The following is an 18,838-nucleotide window of genomic DNA, read 5'->3' on the forward strand; positions in this document are numbered from 1 at the left end:
TTTCACGTACAGAAACTGAAACCCAGAAATTTCAGTGACTTGCTCAGGGTCACATAAGCAAGTTAGTGGTAGAACTAGGACTAAATAAAGCTGGAATATAAATCTAGATTTCTCTTTCTGAGTTGCACATTTGAATCACAGATTGCGTGTGAAGCTGTTTTAAAATATCTTTCTTCAGTTCTATTATTGGCAGCCATAGAATCCAATTTGAATTCAAGAAGCCAGGGTTACTCAGCCTAGCTAAGTCTCTGAAAAGCTCTGCACCTTTGTGGAAAAAAAAAAATTTATCGGATCTTTAGTTTTATTGTCCATGAGATGAGGAAGTCCATGCCTGGTATATCAAATATATTCTAATAGTGTAGATGGCAAGGAGATCAAAGATATGAAAGCAGTTAGACAAAACATAAGGGACTTACATGAGGGCATTTTTGTTAAAAATGCTGTAGGATAATTTTACACTTTCTTTGAAGGTTATTATTTTTTGAAAAAGATATTAAAAATCTGTGTGTGTGTGTGTGTGTGCCATCATCCTAGCTTGAGTTTTAACTGAAATGATTGCAATTTTGAATTTGTGATAATGAAGCTCTTCTGATTTTCCACTCTCCTTTAATGTATCTGGCCTATGAAAAATCATGCATAGGCATGTGAAGAAAGAGAGAGAAACAAGCAAGCGAGCCAGAAATCTTGTTAATGATTTCTTGTTCTGAGATAAGGTGGCTTCCAGTAGCAATAAGGCTTCATGTTTCTCCATTCATATCTAAGAGAGATGGAGATTTATTTTTATACAAAGCCTTTAAGAAATCTTTCCTTTCTATTTCTCTGTTTTTAACTTTTATTTTAAGTTCCAGGGTATATGTGCAGGTTTGTTACATAGGTAAGCTTGTGTCATGGGGATTTGTCATACAGATTATTTGATCACCCAGGTATTAAGCCTAGTACCCATTAGTTATTTTTCCTGGTCCTTTCTCTTCTCCCACCCTCCATCCTCTAGAAGGCCCTAGTGTGTGTTGTTCGCCTCTGTGTGTCCATGTGTTCTCATTATTTAGCTCCCACTTATAAATGAGAACATGTAGCATTTGATTTTCTGTTCCTGCATTAGTTTGCTAAGGATAATGGCCTCCAGCTCCATTCATGTCCCTGCAAAGGATATAATCTTTTTCTTTTTTATGGCTGCATGGTATTCTAGAGTATGTATGTACCACTTTTTAAAAAAATTTAGTCTATCACTGATGGGCATTTAGGTTGATTTCATGTCTTTGCTATTGTGAATAGTGGTGCAATGAACATGCATGTACACATGGCTTTATAATAGAAAAAATTATATTAATTTGGGTATATACCCAGTAATAAGATTGCTGAGTCAAGTGGTATTTCTGTCTTGAGGTCTTTGAGAAATCGCCACACTGTCTTCCACAATGGTTGAATTAATTTACACTCCCTTCAACAGCGTATAAACATTCCTTTTTCTCCACAGCTTCATCAGCATTTGTTGTTTTTTGACTTTTTAATAATAACCATTCTGACTCATGTGAGATGGTATCTCATCATGGTTTTGATTTGCATTTCTTCAATGATCAGTGATGTTAAGCTTTCTTTCATATGATTTTTGGCCATATGTGTGTCTTCTTTTGAAAAGTGTCTGTTCGTGTACTTTGCCCACTTTTTGCTAGAATTGCTTATTTTTGTCTTATAAATTTTCCTAAGTTTCTTATAGATGCTGGATATTAAACCCTTGCCAGATGCATTGTTTAAAAAAATGTTCTCTCATTCTGTAGGTTGTTTACTTTGTTGATAGTTTTGTTCGCTGTGCAGGAGCTCTTTAGTTTAATCACACTTCATTTGTCAATCTTCGCTGTTGTTGTTACTGCTTTTGGTGTCTTCGTCATGAAGTCTTTGCCTGTGCCTATGTCCTGAATTGTATTGCCTAGGTTGTTTTCCGGGTTTTTATCGTTTTAGGTTTTACATTTAAGTCTTTAATCCATCTTGAGTTAATTTTTGTATGTAGTGTAATGAAGACGTTCAGTTTCAATCGTTTGCATATGGCTAGTCACTTATCCTAGCAACATTTATTGAATAGGATTCCTTTCTCCATTGCTTGTTTTTGTCAGGTTTGTAGAAGATCAGATAGTTGTAGGTGTGTGTTCTTACTTCTGGGTCCTCTATTCTGCTCCATTGGTATATGTGTCCATTCTTGTACCAGTACCATGCTGTTTTGGTTACTGTAGCCCTATAGCATAATTTGAAGTTGGGTAGAGTGATGCCTCCAGCTGTGTTCTTTTTGCTTAGGATTGCCTTGGCTATTTGGGCTCTTTTTCAGTACTTTAGGAATTTGGTTCTATATGAATAGTTTTTTCTAGTTCTGTGAAGAATATCCATGGTAGTTTGTTTTTTTTTTTTTTTTTTTTTTGAGACGGAGTCTTGCTCTGTGGCCCGGGCTGAAGTGCAGTGGCCGGATCTCAGCTCACTGCAAGCTCCGCCTCCCGGGTTCCCGCCATTCTCCTGCCTCAGCCTCCAGAGTAGCTGGGACTACAGGCGCCGCCACCTCGCCCGGCTAATTTTTTTTTGTATTTTTTAGTAGAGACGGGGTTTCACCATGTTAGCCGGGATGGCCTCGATCTCCTGACCTCGTGATCCACCCGTCTCGGCCTCCCAAAGTGCTGGGATTACAGGCTTGAGCCACCGCGCCCGGCCCATGGTAGTTTAATATGCATACCATTGAATCTATAAGTTGCTTTGGGCAGTATGGCCATTTTAATGATATTGATTCTTCCTATCCATTAGCATGGAATGTTTTTCTCTTTTCATTTCATCGGCTCAATTGATATAGTCCTTCCTATTCCCGAATCAATCTTTGGCAAAGGAGGGGAGGGACCAAGACTGACTTAAAACAATCAGGCCTGCACCTAAACACGGGGTCCGTCTCAACTATTGTCGCCATGAATGGGATTGATTCAACTACAACATCCACTGTGAGAAGCTAGGGAGAAAATATAAAGAATTAGTCTTACCTGTCTATATAAATCGATGAATTTATATATTCTCTCTCAGGTAGAGAAGTTTAAAGTTGCAAGTATCAATAGCAATGGGTACCTTTTGTTACACATCTAAAAAAACTTCTAACACCTGCGCCCATGTATGTCAGACATGAGAGTAGGCTCCTTAACTATCTTATCTCACCAAAAAGAATGTGATTTTTTTCTCAGTCTTAAAACTTCCCTGCAAATAAGATTGCTCATTTTAAGATTAGGTCATAGAACTTCATTTGAAAGATGAAGAGACGAAGGCTCAACTAAGCAATGGAACATGCCCAAGGTCAGATAGCTAATCAGCAGAGGAGCTAACATTCAAAGCCAATTCCAAACCTCATGTCTTCGAGACTTAAGAAACTGTATAAATGGTCTTATCTACACAGGAATTCAGGATGCTACTTTCAAAAGACCATCTACAAAATGTGATTTTATATTAACATTATCGTCTTAATGAAACTCTCTTTATAGATGCATTTAATTGGGAGGAAAAGAGACTTACTTCTCATCAGTAAGTGAAGCCTGAAATAAGCCTGAAAGCTTAGTTCTGCTGATGACTACAAGCACTCCCTTCCCAAACGCTGACTGACCCTGTTGGAAGATAACAAAATGGCTTATTTTCAGTTATCTCTTGCCTCTGCCCACTATAAGGAGACAAAATCAAATAGGTCTCCAACTTAAGCATCAGAAAGAAACATTATTATTCAATCTCTTTCCTTAGGCTTGTGAATATAAGGTCTCAACTTTAGATAATTTCTTGACACCAAAACTAGATGATTATACAACCACAGACCTAAAGGAAGCTCCCTGCCAGAGGGCTGTAACAAAGAGAAGCACATCTGTATTGATGCATTCATTTCTTTTGTAAAGAGAAGTTGAGCAGCTGCTCTGTTGCCCTCTGTTACAACATAGCTGTTTGAGTAAAGAACTGGTTTACCATTCCAAACCTCTCCTGATTATTGCATAATACAAGCACAATTCCTCCCCACCTTCCTTCTATAATAATAAAAGTTACTGTTCCTTCAGTTTATCAGATTCATCACTTTATGTGAGTTATCTCATTTAATTCTCACAATAGTGTAATAAAACAGATAGTACTTTGCCTGTTTTTACAGTTGAAGAAACTGAGGCTTAGAAAGGTTAAGGATCTCACGTGGATCACAGTTCTGTGACCTTGACTTTCACCCAGTCAGCTTTTAGCCTGATAGCCCAGCTTCAGTGCTCATATTCTTAAATATGATATGACTGCTTTACCGCCCCCCCAAAAATGTGAATTTTTACAGGGTCATCTTAAGAGTTTGTGCAGTCCAGAGGTAAGATTATTCTAACATGGGACCCTCTTGTTTCAGTAGTTCTTCCTAAAATGTATAATCAGAAAATTGTAAAGATAACAGAATGTATCCAGAGGGAAAAGATAAGATGCCTTGAGTTGTTGTGCAGATGCAGACATAGGGGCTTCCTCTAACTTCCCCTTACTATCCATAGGCCCGACAGTTCTGTGTTCCCTCTGACCATACCCTTATGAAGGCCCAAGGCCACCTTTAGCCTCCACCTTTCTGTGCTCAGGCCATAATCTCTGTCTGTTTTGTCCACTGCTCCTGTCCTCTGTGCTTGTCACTGTTCCTACAGCTACATAGTGGATGTTCCTATTTCCTAAATATCTTCACATCAAAACAATAGGAAGTTTCATTGTTTTAAGAGGACATATAAGAAGTCCAAGGAGGCAGTGTAGCATCAGTCTCAAGGATGAGTTCTCAAAATTACTGTCTAGGTACAAATCTTAGATCTCTACTCCTTGTGCTACTTTTAGCAAGTGATTTAATCTTTCAGAGTCTGTTTGTTCATCTATACTATGAGAGTTAGTTCATGTACCTACTGCATAGGATTGTGATGAGGAATATAGGCACATGTAGAGTGCTATTAACAGGTGCCTGGAATATAGTGTGCATGGCCACTAAATACTGGCTAATGGTATTATTACCTTTTATTTCAGCAGATATTTATTGAGTCCTTACAAATATGTGCCTTGCTCTCGCAGTGACCACATTCTAATGTGAAGACACAGCTTAAACAAATTCCTTTAGAAGTAATATATAATTATAAATGGAAATAAGGGCAGTGAAGGAAGTGCCTACATTGCTATAATGGGGCATCTGATTAGATAAGGGAAGATCAGGAAAGACTCCCTCATGAAAAAAAAGAATTTGAACTGAGGTCTGAAAGATAGGAGCTGTGTAGTAGTGAGGAAGGAGGAGGAAGGATTATCCTCCTCTCAATTATATGATGCAGCAAATATTAGAAATCCCTTGGTTCTATTCAAACAGATTCATATTATTTAGCATCAACCATACGCTAGTAAGAATTTGACTTTAGCTTATAAATGCTTTTTCAGTTAGTTATTTGCCATACGTATTTGTTATAAAGACATTTGTTCCACAATCACACTCACCTTAGCATTAGTTATTTGGCTTTTGCTGTACACAGTGAGCACAGGCTTACCAGCATACACTGAGTTATTTTGATGACATCATGTTTTATTAATTAGTGCTGAGTCAGTTCCCCTCAGTGCTTCTGATTTTTTTAAGCACAGCTACTAGATCCAATGCCAGTTGAGCATTAAACGTGTATCAAAACTTTTTCTCACAGGATTCAGTAATCCGTGAGATTCCATGTATCCTCCCCATCCAACTCATCTCTGTTCAAGATCTCTATTTTGGCACTACGCTCTTGCCCCCTGCTATTCAAGAACCAAATGTAACTCAGAATCTGTAGAAGCAAAGTCCACTGGCTGTGTTCTCCACACACCTATGAAAAAGAAGACTGCTGCTTCTCTGTTAACCTTTTGTTCTGTGTTCACTGGGAGTCCTGCCATAAGGTTTGCATTAGGTCAGCTTTCTGGCTTCTTGGCCAAATAAACAAAAAACAAGAGGAGGTAGGAGTAGGAATATATGGAAAAAATGTCTCTGATACATCTGAGTAGAACTTTTTATGATCTAGATGGGGTTTGTGAAGTCTCTGAGCTTAGAAATTCTCTTTTTCGGTCAATTTCTTCCAGGGGGAAAGAGTTGTGAGATTTTGAAAAGGATTCAAACATTAGTGCCTTGCCCCAGGGGGACAGAAACCAAACCTTGGCTTCTCTGCTTCAACCGAAAACTAGAGGCTGGTTATAATTTCCCTCTTGCCCAGAACTGAGGCAGTGACTGGTTTTGTATGTCCAAACCCATCCTCATTACTTTTTGAGACAAGATTGACGTCAGTTTCAAAACTCATGAACGAGAGAGAACCATGAGTCCTCCAACGACCTGGGAAGATTTGGATGACAACCTTTAAGTCAGTCATGACCTGTCAGTAAATCTTGAAATTTAACATGATCCACTTTCGCATTTACTACTCACTGTCAGAGATTTTGGAAGATTATAAAGGGGAAAGGAGTATGGCTGTCAACCACCCCTTTTACCTCTTAGTGATGTGCACTGTCATCATCATTGACAATGTGTATAATCCCAGGGAAAAAAAACATAGCTCCTTTTCTCCTCATGTTTGACTGTTCTCCCCACTGTCTTTATTCCTGTGTATTAGAAATGGTTGATGGACTGGACTGTCTCCAGTCTTGTGGAAAGAAACCAAAACAAATGTTCTCTACGGTGTTATTTAAAAATGGATTGGGATACTATGGATTACTAGGTGGATGGTGTGTACAAAAATCTTTAGCAAGTCATCACCCATAATGCTTTTGAGTTGTGTGAACCAGCTTATGAAAAGATTAGATCAATTGTCTCTCTCCAGGTTGGGAGTAGAGTCAATAAGCTAGATGAAAATTCAACTACAGCAAGCCTTCACCTGTCAGGATGTAAGCTCACAGGTGTAAAACTTCTTTGAGTTATCAGGATTGGGTAGGCAGATTCTCATTCCTACCTCCCTGAAACTTGTCAAAAATAAGATTTGGAGCTTATGTAAGCTCATTGCAAAACTTAACTTCATTCTGCACTTTCTGAGGGTTCATAATAATTTGAAGCCAATGCCTTCTTTGAATGAAAGAAATGTCTATTAAAATTGATATATCATAAATATAGTTTTCTTCCCTTTTTCCTTCTTCAGATGTTTTCAATCTGCTCCCAATCTTTTTCCCCATACAATGAAGACAAATCCCTACTTTGAACCTTAATTGAAACTGGTAGTCTATACTTTATAATAAGAGGCACCCAGAAATAATTCTAGCCTTCTAAAAGAAATTACTCAATTCATCATTCATTTTATTAAATGTGCTTTAATAATATTAAATGTAATAATTTGAATGTACTCTTCTCACCCCAAAATTTAACATTCATCCTCCTATCTCAACCTGAATATTATTCTTAAAAAAAATCAGTACTCTATAGTTTGTTTTCCATTTTTAATGCATTCCACATAAATTAACAGATATGTAGAAAGGAACCATTTTCCAAAAGAAATGAATTTGATGCTGTGAGAGTAAAAGAAATGGAAGATACCAAGCTGCAAAAAATTAGGCGGGCTCCTCAATAATTTCTAATTCAAAGGGTTACTACAGAAGTTGCCACAGCAAGGCCTACACAGTGGGGAAAAGAAATACTAGCACTGGATCAAGATCACAGCAAGGAAGCTACAAGACTACGAGATTTTTGCCAGGCAAATTTTTCTTAACCTTCATTCTTCTATTATACCATACATGTTTTAAAGGCAGTTGGTAATTATATATTAAATGGAAGTGGAAGGCAAATTTTTAATAAATTAAATTGAAAAGGAATTTGATGCAGCAGCCTGTGGGCTAAACCCTTAGACCAAGATGTGATTTTGGCCACCATAATATTTAAAGTTTGGAATTTAAATGTCCTTCAGAAGGGCTTTTGTTTTTTAGTCCAGTTCACTGCAGGGTGAACTTTTCCCAAATCTCCACTACACCTGCTTCACGTTCTTATATGACCTCCCTAACCTTATTTGAATGTGTGATCCCAGACTTATTCTAACCCTCTCAGTAATTCAATTTAGCAAGTTTTGTTTTGAATACTTACTTTGTACCAACTGTACTGGTCAGCTTTAGGGATACTTAAGCAACAAGACACAGTCCCTGCCCACATGTTTCCCATCATAAAGGAAACACGAACTTGTTGAACTTATAGTTAGAGGATTGAAACTAGGGGAGGGAGTTAGCAAAGGATTCCCCAAGCCCACCTAGATAAAGAACACTGAGGCCCAGAGACAGTAACATGGGATTAGAACCTGCACTCATCTCTGAGGTTAGTGTTATTTTCACTCCATTGTGGACTTTGACAGGGGCAGGAACCCCTTTGAGAAGGACCAAAAGGCAAAAGGGTGTCAGTTCTCTTGGCAGCTCATGCTTTTGAAGGTCTTCTCACCTTACAATTAATGCAGATTAATTAATTATCTGTATCTTCTGGGATCTTTTGAAGAGTAAAATCTTACTCTTCTCTTTCTGCTCCACATGTCTGCCTCTTACTTCCTCTAAAACCATCACCACTTGAAACAGCAGTGTAAAGCTACACATGTTCACTTGATTTACCCACTTGATCAGATTAATTATTTTGTGTTGGAAGTAGAAGATGACATAGGTCCCTGATCCATAAAGACTGAATTCATTAACATGATTCTTTAACAAAGATTTTGTTTACTAAGGAAACTTGAAGATAGGCATTCAGGTGGCTTACTCATTAGAATTTAAAATTTAAGAATCAAAACAACAACTAGATAGCATCATATCTCAGAGCCAACAGTGTCCACTTCGTAAGTATCTTTTCATTATATATTGAAAACAGTGGAAAAAGCATAGGTTTGAATCCATAAACATAAGTTCAAATTATTGTTTTACAACTTAACTAGCTTTGAACAAGCCATAAATTTCTGTGTTTTGATGGGAAGGGCTGTTATAAAATGCTGGTAGTACTAACTCCATCCCCATAGTCTGGTTGTAAAATTTAACTTTATTGTTTCATAATAGAAGTTAAAAAGGCAGAGTAGAAAGAATCCTCACTCATTTCCACCATTTTTTATTAAAAATTACTGTAATGAAACTACCTGAGTATTTTAGCAGTATTTCCTGTTTACTTTCCAGTTCCAAACTTCCAATTTTTGTTGGCATTTCTCCATTTTCATTGGCACAGAGATTTGAAGAGTCAAAGATGTTGGCCTTCCCTTGCTCTCATAGAATTTGCATTTCATATTCTGATTGAATGAACTTTCTTTGACCTCTTAAAACACTAAGTGCATGGTAGGTAGTCTCAGAGTGTTATTTTTGGAAAGACTGCTTTGGATATTCCCAGGGGATTAACAGTCCATTGCTTAAGCATTTCAAGTCACTCGGGTCACAGTGCCATTTCATGGAAGATAAAACACCATCTCCTCTACCCACACACAAGTCACAGTAACTGGAAATTTCACAGTTAGGATTTCTTGGATTTTTACAATTTCTCACTCTTCTCTTGATGATATGACTGGTGAACCTGGATTTCAGATAGTCCCATTTCACCTTCGCAAGATAAGCATGTGATGTTGTTAAGTTATTGAGGGCTTTGAGTTGTTTTTCTGTATATGACTATAGATTATCACAAGGACATCTCTCCAGAGGATATTCCTACCTTGAAGAAGGTTGCAGGAAGGGAAGCAGCAAGCCTAAACCAAACTTGGAATTAACTGATTATTATATAAAAATAAGACCCCCTCTTCAGGGTTTAATACAATATATTTTAAGCAAAATGGAACTCTGTTAACCAAGCATATTTCTTTCCTTGTCATGAAAAATGTTAGGATAGACATAGGAAGAGGGGAAAGCAAACTTCTTAATCTAAAACATTTAACACGATGGTTGTTATAACCATCATCACATGGGTCAGTCTGGAAAATAATTCAAGATAGCAGGGAAGTCCATTTTTCAACCAACAGAGCAGCTGATTTGGTTGGTGTACAAACTGATTCACAGAATCATTTGGAGAAGGCTCTGGGATGTTAGTGCAAATAAATCAGTCCATCTCAAAATGTCAGCACTTGTTTCTTGATTGATAAGCACAATAACTCTAGATAAAGCATGATTTCCAGAGTAGATAGTTGAATTGGAAGCAGGAGACTTCTTTGTTGGCATTCACGTGCTTAATAGAGCCTCTTCAAAAAACCTTGTCAGGAATGGACTTGGGAGTTAAAGCTAGACTAGAAAGCAGATGGTAGGGAGCCTCCTACTGAAGCAAGGCCTGCAGCATAGCTCCTTGTAAAGACAGTTTATCTGCAGAGAATGGCAGCTTATTCACCAGTCTACCTCTTTCCTCTCCTGCCTTTCATTTACTTTTGCTTCCTCCTCTCTCTTGTTTCAGTTACTAACAACAAAATTCCCATAGCCCCTTGAATAGGCAAAAATGCCCAGACAGAATAATTTGAGAAATATTTTTCTACATTTTCCAGGGCAACAGAGATTGCCACATAGTCCTTCTGATTGGTTAAAGGAAAATTGTCTTTCGTTAATGTCCTAATCGGAAAAAAAAAAAAAAAAAAAAAAAAAAAAAAAAAGAAGAAAGAGGAAAGTTTACTGATTTGTCTTGTGTCTCCACTGCTCAAGTGAAGAGAAAAATAATTAGGAAATCCATTTGGGCAAGTCTAAAAGGGCTGGTGTGGAAACTCGATTTTAAGGATTAGCTAAATTCATGTGACCATTACTATGCCTTCCATTTGCTAAAATTGAGTCCCCTAAATATAGCCTGGTACAGAGAAGGCACACCAAGACAGAACTCATAATTGAGGAAATCTTGAGAATGCAGTTGTATAGTTTGGTAATTGGGAACAGAAACCTTGGAACAAACAGGTTAAATGCCAACTCCGTTATTTACTGTGTAACTCCAGGCAAATTGCTAACTATCCCTAATTCTCAACCTCCTCATTTTTAGAATTGGACTATTAATAATCCTGTTTATAGAATTTTCAAGATCAGCATTAAATAGGATAGTTGTTTAGAGCCTTTAATACAATGCCTGCCTCCAGTAAATACTCAATTAATGGAAGCTGCATGTGTTGTTCTCTGTCTATGAAAGCTGCTTTGCAGCTTGGTGGTGTGGACTGTGGTCAGTCTCCAGCTTGTGTATTACTTTTCTGGCCTCTGCTCCTCCTTTATTTGAAGTTATTCTGTCCAATAGACTAGCAGTTTTCCAAGCGTGGACACCAAGCCAGCATCCCAGCATCACCTGGGAACTTGTTAGAAATGCAGATTACTGAGATTCATTCCAGATTTACTCACTCAGAAGTCCTGGGAGTCGAGACCAGACCTGTTTTAACAAGGCCTCCAGAGTAGTCTGATATGTATTCAAGTGTGGGAAGCACTGAAATAGACTATCCCTCACCAAACCACTACCTGAGTCAGGCTTCGCTGGTTGATTTTAAGACAGGCTGGAGGCAGCACGGAATATTATTGTATTAAGATAAGCATCAGCAACCGAGAATTGTTACAATGTTCTATGACTTATTTGTCATAAGATTTTGGGTAATTCAGTTCATTTTTCTGAACTTCAGTTTCCTGCCCTGTCAAATGGGAATCTATCCTGTTCTGCTGCTATTCCGCTGTGGTGTAGTAGGCCTCCAAAATAGTAAAAATTAAAAATAGAAAGTACCTTATGAAAACAGATATTTCAAAGGGGAAAAAGGAATGATAATTGCTATTGAATTTCACATCCAGATTTGTAAAGTCATTTTTTTCTTTTATATAAACAGTAAAAGAGATTATAATTCAATAAACTTATGGGTAGTTTACCTGCAGGCTTTCTCCACCTTTACCCTTTAAAACACGTATCGAAAAAGTCAAAAATCCTGTCAATCTCCTGTACCTTTGCCCTTGACCATGTACTTTTGCTCCCAACACAGCTCACATCTTTTGAAGTGAAAAGAAGAACAATAAACAAGACAAGGGAAAGAAAGGAAAATGAAGCCAGTTTAGCAGTCAGCCACTAAAATTCAGCAGCAGCTGGGTTCTTTAGGTCCTAGCCTAAAACATTGAAACCCAACACTGTTCTGCACACTGAAGATGGTATTATTGTAATAGATTTTCCTAGTTAAAAGATAATTTGAATTTTGCAAATTTTTTATTATAAATTAAATGCCTCTAATTTCTGTCCTGCCCTACCTATACTGTCTTATAGAGTTATTGAGATATTTAAATGAAATGAATTATGTCTGTTAGGATTCTTTGGAATGCAAATAACAGAAAAACTAAGTAATGCTGGCTTAAGAAAGAAAGAGAGAAGGGAGCAGGTGAGAAAGATGAATAAGAATGAAGAGGAAGAGGAGGAAGAGGGAGGGAGGGAGAGAGAAAAAGAGGAAGGGACAGGGAAAGGAAGAAAGATAATATACTGTCTTGCTTAGTATCAGCAAGTCAGGTATCCAGATACAGACACAAGGCACCAATAGGTCATAGGCTCTTTATTTTAGTGTTGGCTTCTTTCCGAATTAGGATCTGCTCTTACAGTTGAACCATCTCTCAGCAGATTCTGTTGATTTGAGGCCACTCACTTCTAGGTGCAGATCCAGGGGGAACATTTGAGAGTTTTTACTCTGCTATTGCCATCTGAAGGCTCATGGCATGCCATTGGCTCAGAAAAGGTCATGTGCCCACCACTGAGCCAGTTATGGTGTCAGAATGGCTCTGATTGGCCTACACCCACAGCAGACACCCAGAAACTGAGAAAGGGGAAGTGGCGGTTTCCCAGACAGAAAGGGGAGTGCATGGTGCTTGATGAACAGGCAAAGCACAGATGTCTATTCTCTTTACTCGCTAGTGCTGCAGTTAGCAGGACTCTGAAATTTAGTGACATATTTAACTCTAGACACTCTTATCCACCCCTCATTAGGGAAATTTTTGTAAGCATGCCATGCCCCTCCAGTTGACTGCCCCTACCATGCACTGAGAATGCCTTATTTTATGAGCTATGGAATGCTACAGGGATTATCTGGGCACCTGCTATGCCTCAGCATGAAAAAGTGTAAAAATAGCTGATTCTCCTTCTGGCTCTGCCACCTATTCATTACACAAACTTGTACTAAGTTTCTTCACCTCTCTGTGTCTTATATTCCACGCACGAGATCAGTGCCTGCCCCACAGAGATACTGGGATAACTGAAAGAGGTCAATATGTAAAATGGTTGGTTATGGCTTCTAGTTGTACTCACCAAGTTCCCTTCTCTAGGGTTAGAAAAGAGCATACGATATGGAAGTAGCACTGTGGGAAATACAGTTTACAGATCTCAGGTACCTGAGCATGCTGCTATAGCAACAGACCTGTATAAATAAAGGCAGAAGCCGTAGAGCAGGGAAGGAACTCAAGAGGTGGTCCCAGAAGTCCAGTCTTTAGGCTGGTGTTGCAAAGTTAAACCCATTCTTATTGATGACTCACAAAGAGGTGAGTGAGTTACTGAGAGTTCACAAAATTAATTCCACTAATCAATATTTACTTATTGAGCATCTGCTGTGTGCCAGGTGCCATGCCAGATGTTTGGGGATACAATAAGTGAGGCAGATTTTGTGTCTCTCTTCATCAAGAAGTATAGTATGGTGGGGAAGACAGAAATAAAGTAAATGATATAGGCACGGGCAGAGACTTCAAGACTAAAACACCAAAAGCAATGGCAACAAAAACCAAAATCGACAAATGGGATCTAATTAAACTAAAGAGCTTCTGCGCAGCAAAAGAAACTTTCATCAGAGTGAACAGGCAACCTACAGAATGGGAGAAAATGTTTGTAATCTCTTCATCTGACAAAAGGCTAATATCTGGAATCTATAAGAAACTTAAACAAATTTACAGGAAAAAAACAACTCCATCAAAAGGTGGATAAAGGATATGAAGAGACACTTCTCAAAAGAAAACATTTATGCCGCCAACAAACATGAAAAAAAGCTCATCATCACTGGTCATTAGAGAAATGCGAATCAAAACCACAATGAGACACCATCTCACGCCAGTTAGAATGGCAATCATTAAAAAGTCAGGAAACAACAGATGCTGGAGAGGATGCAGAGAAATAGGAACACTTTTACACTGTTGGTGGGAGTGTAAATTAGTTCAACCACTGTAGAAGACAGTGTGATGATTTGTCAAGGATCTAGAGCCAGAAATACCATTTGACCCAACAATCCCATTACCAGGTATATACCCAAAAAATATAAATCATTCTACTATAAAGACACATGCACACATATGTTTATTGCTGCACTATTCACAATAGCAAAGAATTGGAACCATCCCAAATGCCAATCAATGATAGACTTGATAAAGAAAATGTGACACATATATACCATGGAATACTGTACAACCATAAAAAAGGATGAGTTCGTCATGTCCCTTGCAAAGACATGGATGAAGCTGGAAACCATCATTCTCAGGAAACTAACATAGGAATAGAAAACCAAACACTGCATGTTCTCACTCGTAAGTGGGAGTTGAACAATGAGAACACAGGGAAGGGAACATCACATACCAAGAACTGTCAGGGGGTTGGGGAGTAGGGGAGGGTTAGCATTAGGAGAAATACCTAATGTAGATGATGGGTTGATGGGTACAGCAAACCACTATGGCACATGTATACCTATGTAACAAACCTGCACATTCTGCACATGTATCCCAGAACTTAATGTATAATAATAAAAATTAAAATAAGCAGTCTATTTTAAGTTGAAGTATTCTAATGATATGAAAGACACTAAGGAGTAGCTGCACTTCATAAATTGATACAGGTGTTCAATACACCCCACTTTCCCCACCCCACCACCCTCCCACTTCAGTCTGTTAAGATCTCCAGTAAGTCTGAGATGATTTTTACCTACAGAAAGTTCATCACTCATACATATACACCACAAGAGCAAACATACTTAATTTTCTTTCGGGTATAATTATTTGTGGGGTTTTTTTTGCCGTGTCAGTGGAACCAGTAAGTAAATAAACTTCATCTATGGCATGTCATAATAATCAACTTTGCTTGTGCTTTAGTTTTTCCAAGTTTTTCTTCACATATTTTATTTCAGTTAGTCTTCCCGAATCCTATTCTTAGTCCACGGAAGAACCTAGATTCAAAGGATTAGGTAATTTTTCCAGGTCAAAAATAACAAATGGAAGAGCCACAACTACAGTCTTTTTACTCTGACTCCAACCCCAGTATTCTTTTTGGAGACTGTTGTTTGCACTAGGATGCAGCAGCAATTCCGTCTTTCTCACCACTGTATCTGTGATGCTTGGCATAGGACCAAACACATATTGGATGTTCAGTCAATTTTTTTTTTAATTCATGAATAAAAAAAAGTAACTAATAGAACTTTATGGATTACCTAATTCAACTCTTAAATTTGGATAGTGAAGCAGAAACCCACTAAGATTAAATAAATAACTCAAAAATAATTTGTTTCAAGCTTTAAGCAAGTTTCCCTTAATAATAACCCATAGCTGCGAATAGTTTTTATTATGATCGTTATTGCTATTTTATAGTTTGAACTCAGCCAGGTCTGGTGTCAACTCGTAACTCTCCTTATTTTAATCGCTCAATAGAGAAGCAAATATCCTAGTGGTTAAAGAAGGGAAATTTCTGGACAACATCATGCATAGTGGCCAAAGAAATTGTGCAAATTAAGTTATTTTCCAAGTCACTAAAGGAACAGTTAACAACCCAGAGAAGAAGAGAAAACAAGCATACTGTTGAAATAACAGTGAAGGATCGGTGTCCCATTTCCATCAGGTTTACTTTCCTCAAGTGTTGGAAAGGACTCCCCACTCCCAGCATTTGGACTGTAATGGTCAACATTTCAATTCCAGCTCCACCATTTAGTAACTATGTGGCTTTGAGAAATTTGGTGAAGGCCCTCATCTATAACCCCTGGGAAAAAATGCCATTTCCAAGGTACGTTGTGAGCATTCAGTGAATCAGTTGCTGCAAACCACTGGTACTTAACAGGAACCTTTAAATGTTGCTTCCTTCTGTAGGTCAAGGAAGTCCTCATTAAAGCCATTACCTGACCCTTCGTTGGCAGAACTTTTATAACATTTATTCAGCTTTGTTTCCAAATCATATAAACTTTTACAATTCATTTTAATAATATATTTGTTTATTATTTCCTCTAAGCAAAATGATACCATAAAGTAAACATGCAGAATGTCTGATCAGTAGGCAGAGAGATTAATTGGTCAATTATTATGTTCCAGCATATTTTATAGCTTTTATTTCTCAAAAGATTTTAGATTTGAATTTATAATACATGGCCATTAAACCACAGTTGAAAGGTAATTGTGAATATATAATCTTAGCAACATTCTTTTTTACCTTCTGCATAATTCATGAAGCTCAGAGCATTATATCTTCCAATTAAGTGTTTGGTTATATGCCTTGTTTCCATATATCATCAGAGCCTATCACTGGCCATTTTTTTCTTTATGATTTGAGAAACTTTACTGATAATTGGTATATCTTGATTATCCACCGAAATAAATATACTCTCTTGTTAATAAAAACTTGTTCCGTCTAGGTTTTATTATCTGTAGCAGTTGAGGCCTCTTAAAAATAAGGCATACAAATCTTCCCTTCTTAATACAAGAAAGAACGTTATGTAATAATTTAATGTTTGGAAATCATGATATCTATTTATCCTTTGCTTTTAGCTTTGCAAGAAGAAATTATCCAAGAGAGATGAGTTGACTATCTGCATAGCCAACTAATTGTACTCCTGAGGCCCAGAATTCAATTGAGCACAGTCAGCTGCAGGCTTGTTGCTTCCTCTCTAATCCTACCCTCTTCCCTTTCCTCTTCTCAGTCCTCTCCACCAACAGTGCATCTGGCTGTTATGCTCCTATTTTTGAATTCCTTCTTATTCTGAATACTGTGGTTACTTTGACGAGTCACATAGGTCCTGCATTTGTATTCTTCAACACTATTTACCCTGTTTATATGGACATCACAAATTTAAGGTGACATCTCATAACAGGGAGTTTTAAGAAACATCAATTAGATGAAATTGTACCCAAAAAAATGCCTGACATAAATGGCAAGTACTTGATAGTTATCCACTATTTTTAGTTCTAGTTTTGTTATTAATTCATCTATAATTAGGCTACTTTTGTGAGCACAATTCAGTAATTAGTTTCCTAACACTGTTGCATGCCTAGCACAGTTTAATTTTTATGTGTTCATATCAAGACTATAAATTCTTCAAAAGCGTGCCATGCCTTCGATTTCTCTGCACACCCTAAGAAGAACTAATGAAAATGATACTAGCAACAGTCTGTTATATAATTACATCATTACAGCAATCCTCTAGGGTTGGGTTATTATATCATTTAATAAATGGAGGAACAGAACCTCAAATAGCTTTAGTGGTAGAGTCTCAATTCAGACTCTAGTAATGTAATCGCAAAGGAAGCTCTCTTTACCACTATTATAAATCCCTTAAGTGCCAATCATAGTGCCTTGCCTAGTAAGCACCTGTAAAGCTTCTTTGTTCTGACTGTCTTTTTGATTCTTCTGCCTTGCAGATGGACCCCCATGAGAACATCTTACTGAGCACTCTCGAGATAAAAAATGAAATGGCCACATCTGAGGCTGTGATGGGACTTGGAGACCCCAGAAGCACAATGCTAGCCTATGATGCCTCCAGCATCCAGTACCGGAAAGCCGGGTTGCCCAGACATAGTTTTGGCCGAAATGCTCTGGAACGACATGTGGCACAAAAGAAAAGTCGCCTGAGGAGACGCGCCTCCCAACTGAAAATCACCATCCCTGACTTGACTGATGTCAATGCCATAGATCGGTGGTCCCGCATATTCTTCCCAGTGGTTTTTTCCTTCTTCAACATCGTCTATTGGCTTTATTATGTGAACTAAAACATGGCCTCCCACTGGAAGCAAGGACTAGATTCCTCCTCAAACCAGTTGTACAGCCTGATGTAGGACTTGGAAAACACATCAATCCAGGACAAAAGTGATGCTAAAATACCTTAGTTGCTGGCCTATCCTGTGGTCCATTTTATACCATTTGGGTTGCTTCTGCTAAGTAATGAATACACTAAGGTCCTTGTGGTTTTCCAGTTAAAACGCAAGTGATTTGTACACATGGTGGCAAGACAGCCTGAGTGCTCCATGTTGTCTGTTTAGTATGCAGCCTACTCAGAGGGGAATAATTTGGAAGATATTCTTAGAAGACTCAATAGCATTATCAGTCATTTGGTCATAACCAGATACTCCTCATCTTCCTTTTTAAGGTTGGCATGCTGTTGAGATGGCATTGTGCTTATGAAACATTATCTGTAATGCCATGCAAACACATTACTTGAAGATGATCTATGCTTTTCTTACTAAGATGATAATGGTGTCATGGGAAGGTTACTCCCACTGGTTTCTAAAAGATTCTCTTGTGATTGGAGCAGGCTAGGGGAATCAAGACAGAGACTCAGGAAACTGATTTGGCCAGTCTCTTAGCTTGAGCACAAAGGATCAACTATGATGTCTTTCATTTTGGCATTTAGAGATGAGGAGACTTCTGAATATTATCATGCATGGTGGCCAAGGAAATTTTTGCTAAACAGCTATTTCCTAGGTGGTTAAAGTAAGAGTTAACAACACAGAGCAGAGTAGAAAATCAGAAATGACGGTTGTAACAAAAATCAAGCAAGCAAGCAAGCATGACCCTTATCAGTTCCACACAGCATCTGGTCTATACGTACTGTGTCTAGTGGCAAAGGGTGAGTAAGAGAGATTGTTTTTCAAACATCACAAGCTTTTGACAGCATACCTAAAGAAGTTTTTATAGTTTAATCAAAGATAACCGTGAAAT

The 18,838-nt window shown here is 38.0% G+C and overlaps 1 protein-coding gene across 4 annotated transcripts in view; it reads left to right on the forward strand.

Annotated features, from left to right (window-relative positions):
• The window catches only part of GABRB2 (gamma-aminobutyric acid type A receptor beta2 subunit), a 258,289-nt gene extending 240,183 nt beyond the window's left edge, over positions 1-18,106 (forward strand). For 2 of the 4 annotated variants that reach the window (XM_010388905.1, XM_010388896.1), the window contains exon 10: positions 17,542-17,889. In XM_010388905.1, coding sequence (XP_010387207.1) covers positions 17,542-17,889 — 348 coding nt within the window. Of the gene's footprint in view, positions 1-17,541 lie in introns of all 4 variants that reach the window. The other 2 variants (XM_030927330.1, XM_030927329.1) reach the window with 2 other exon arrangements.
• Positions 18,107-18,838: the final 732 nt, after the last annotated feature.

The sequence above is a fragment of the Rhinopithecus roxellana genome, chromosome 3 (genome assembly GCF_007565055.1).
Source record: "Rhinopithecus roxellana isolate Shanxi Qingling chromosome 3, ASM756505v1, whole genome shotgun sequence".
In the NCBI taxonomy this organism is placed as follows: Eukaryota; Metazoa; Chordata; class Mammalia; order Primates; family Cercopithecidae; genus Rhinopithecus; species Rhinopithecus roxellana.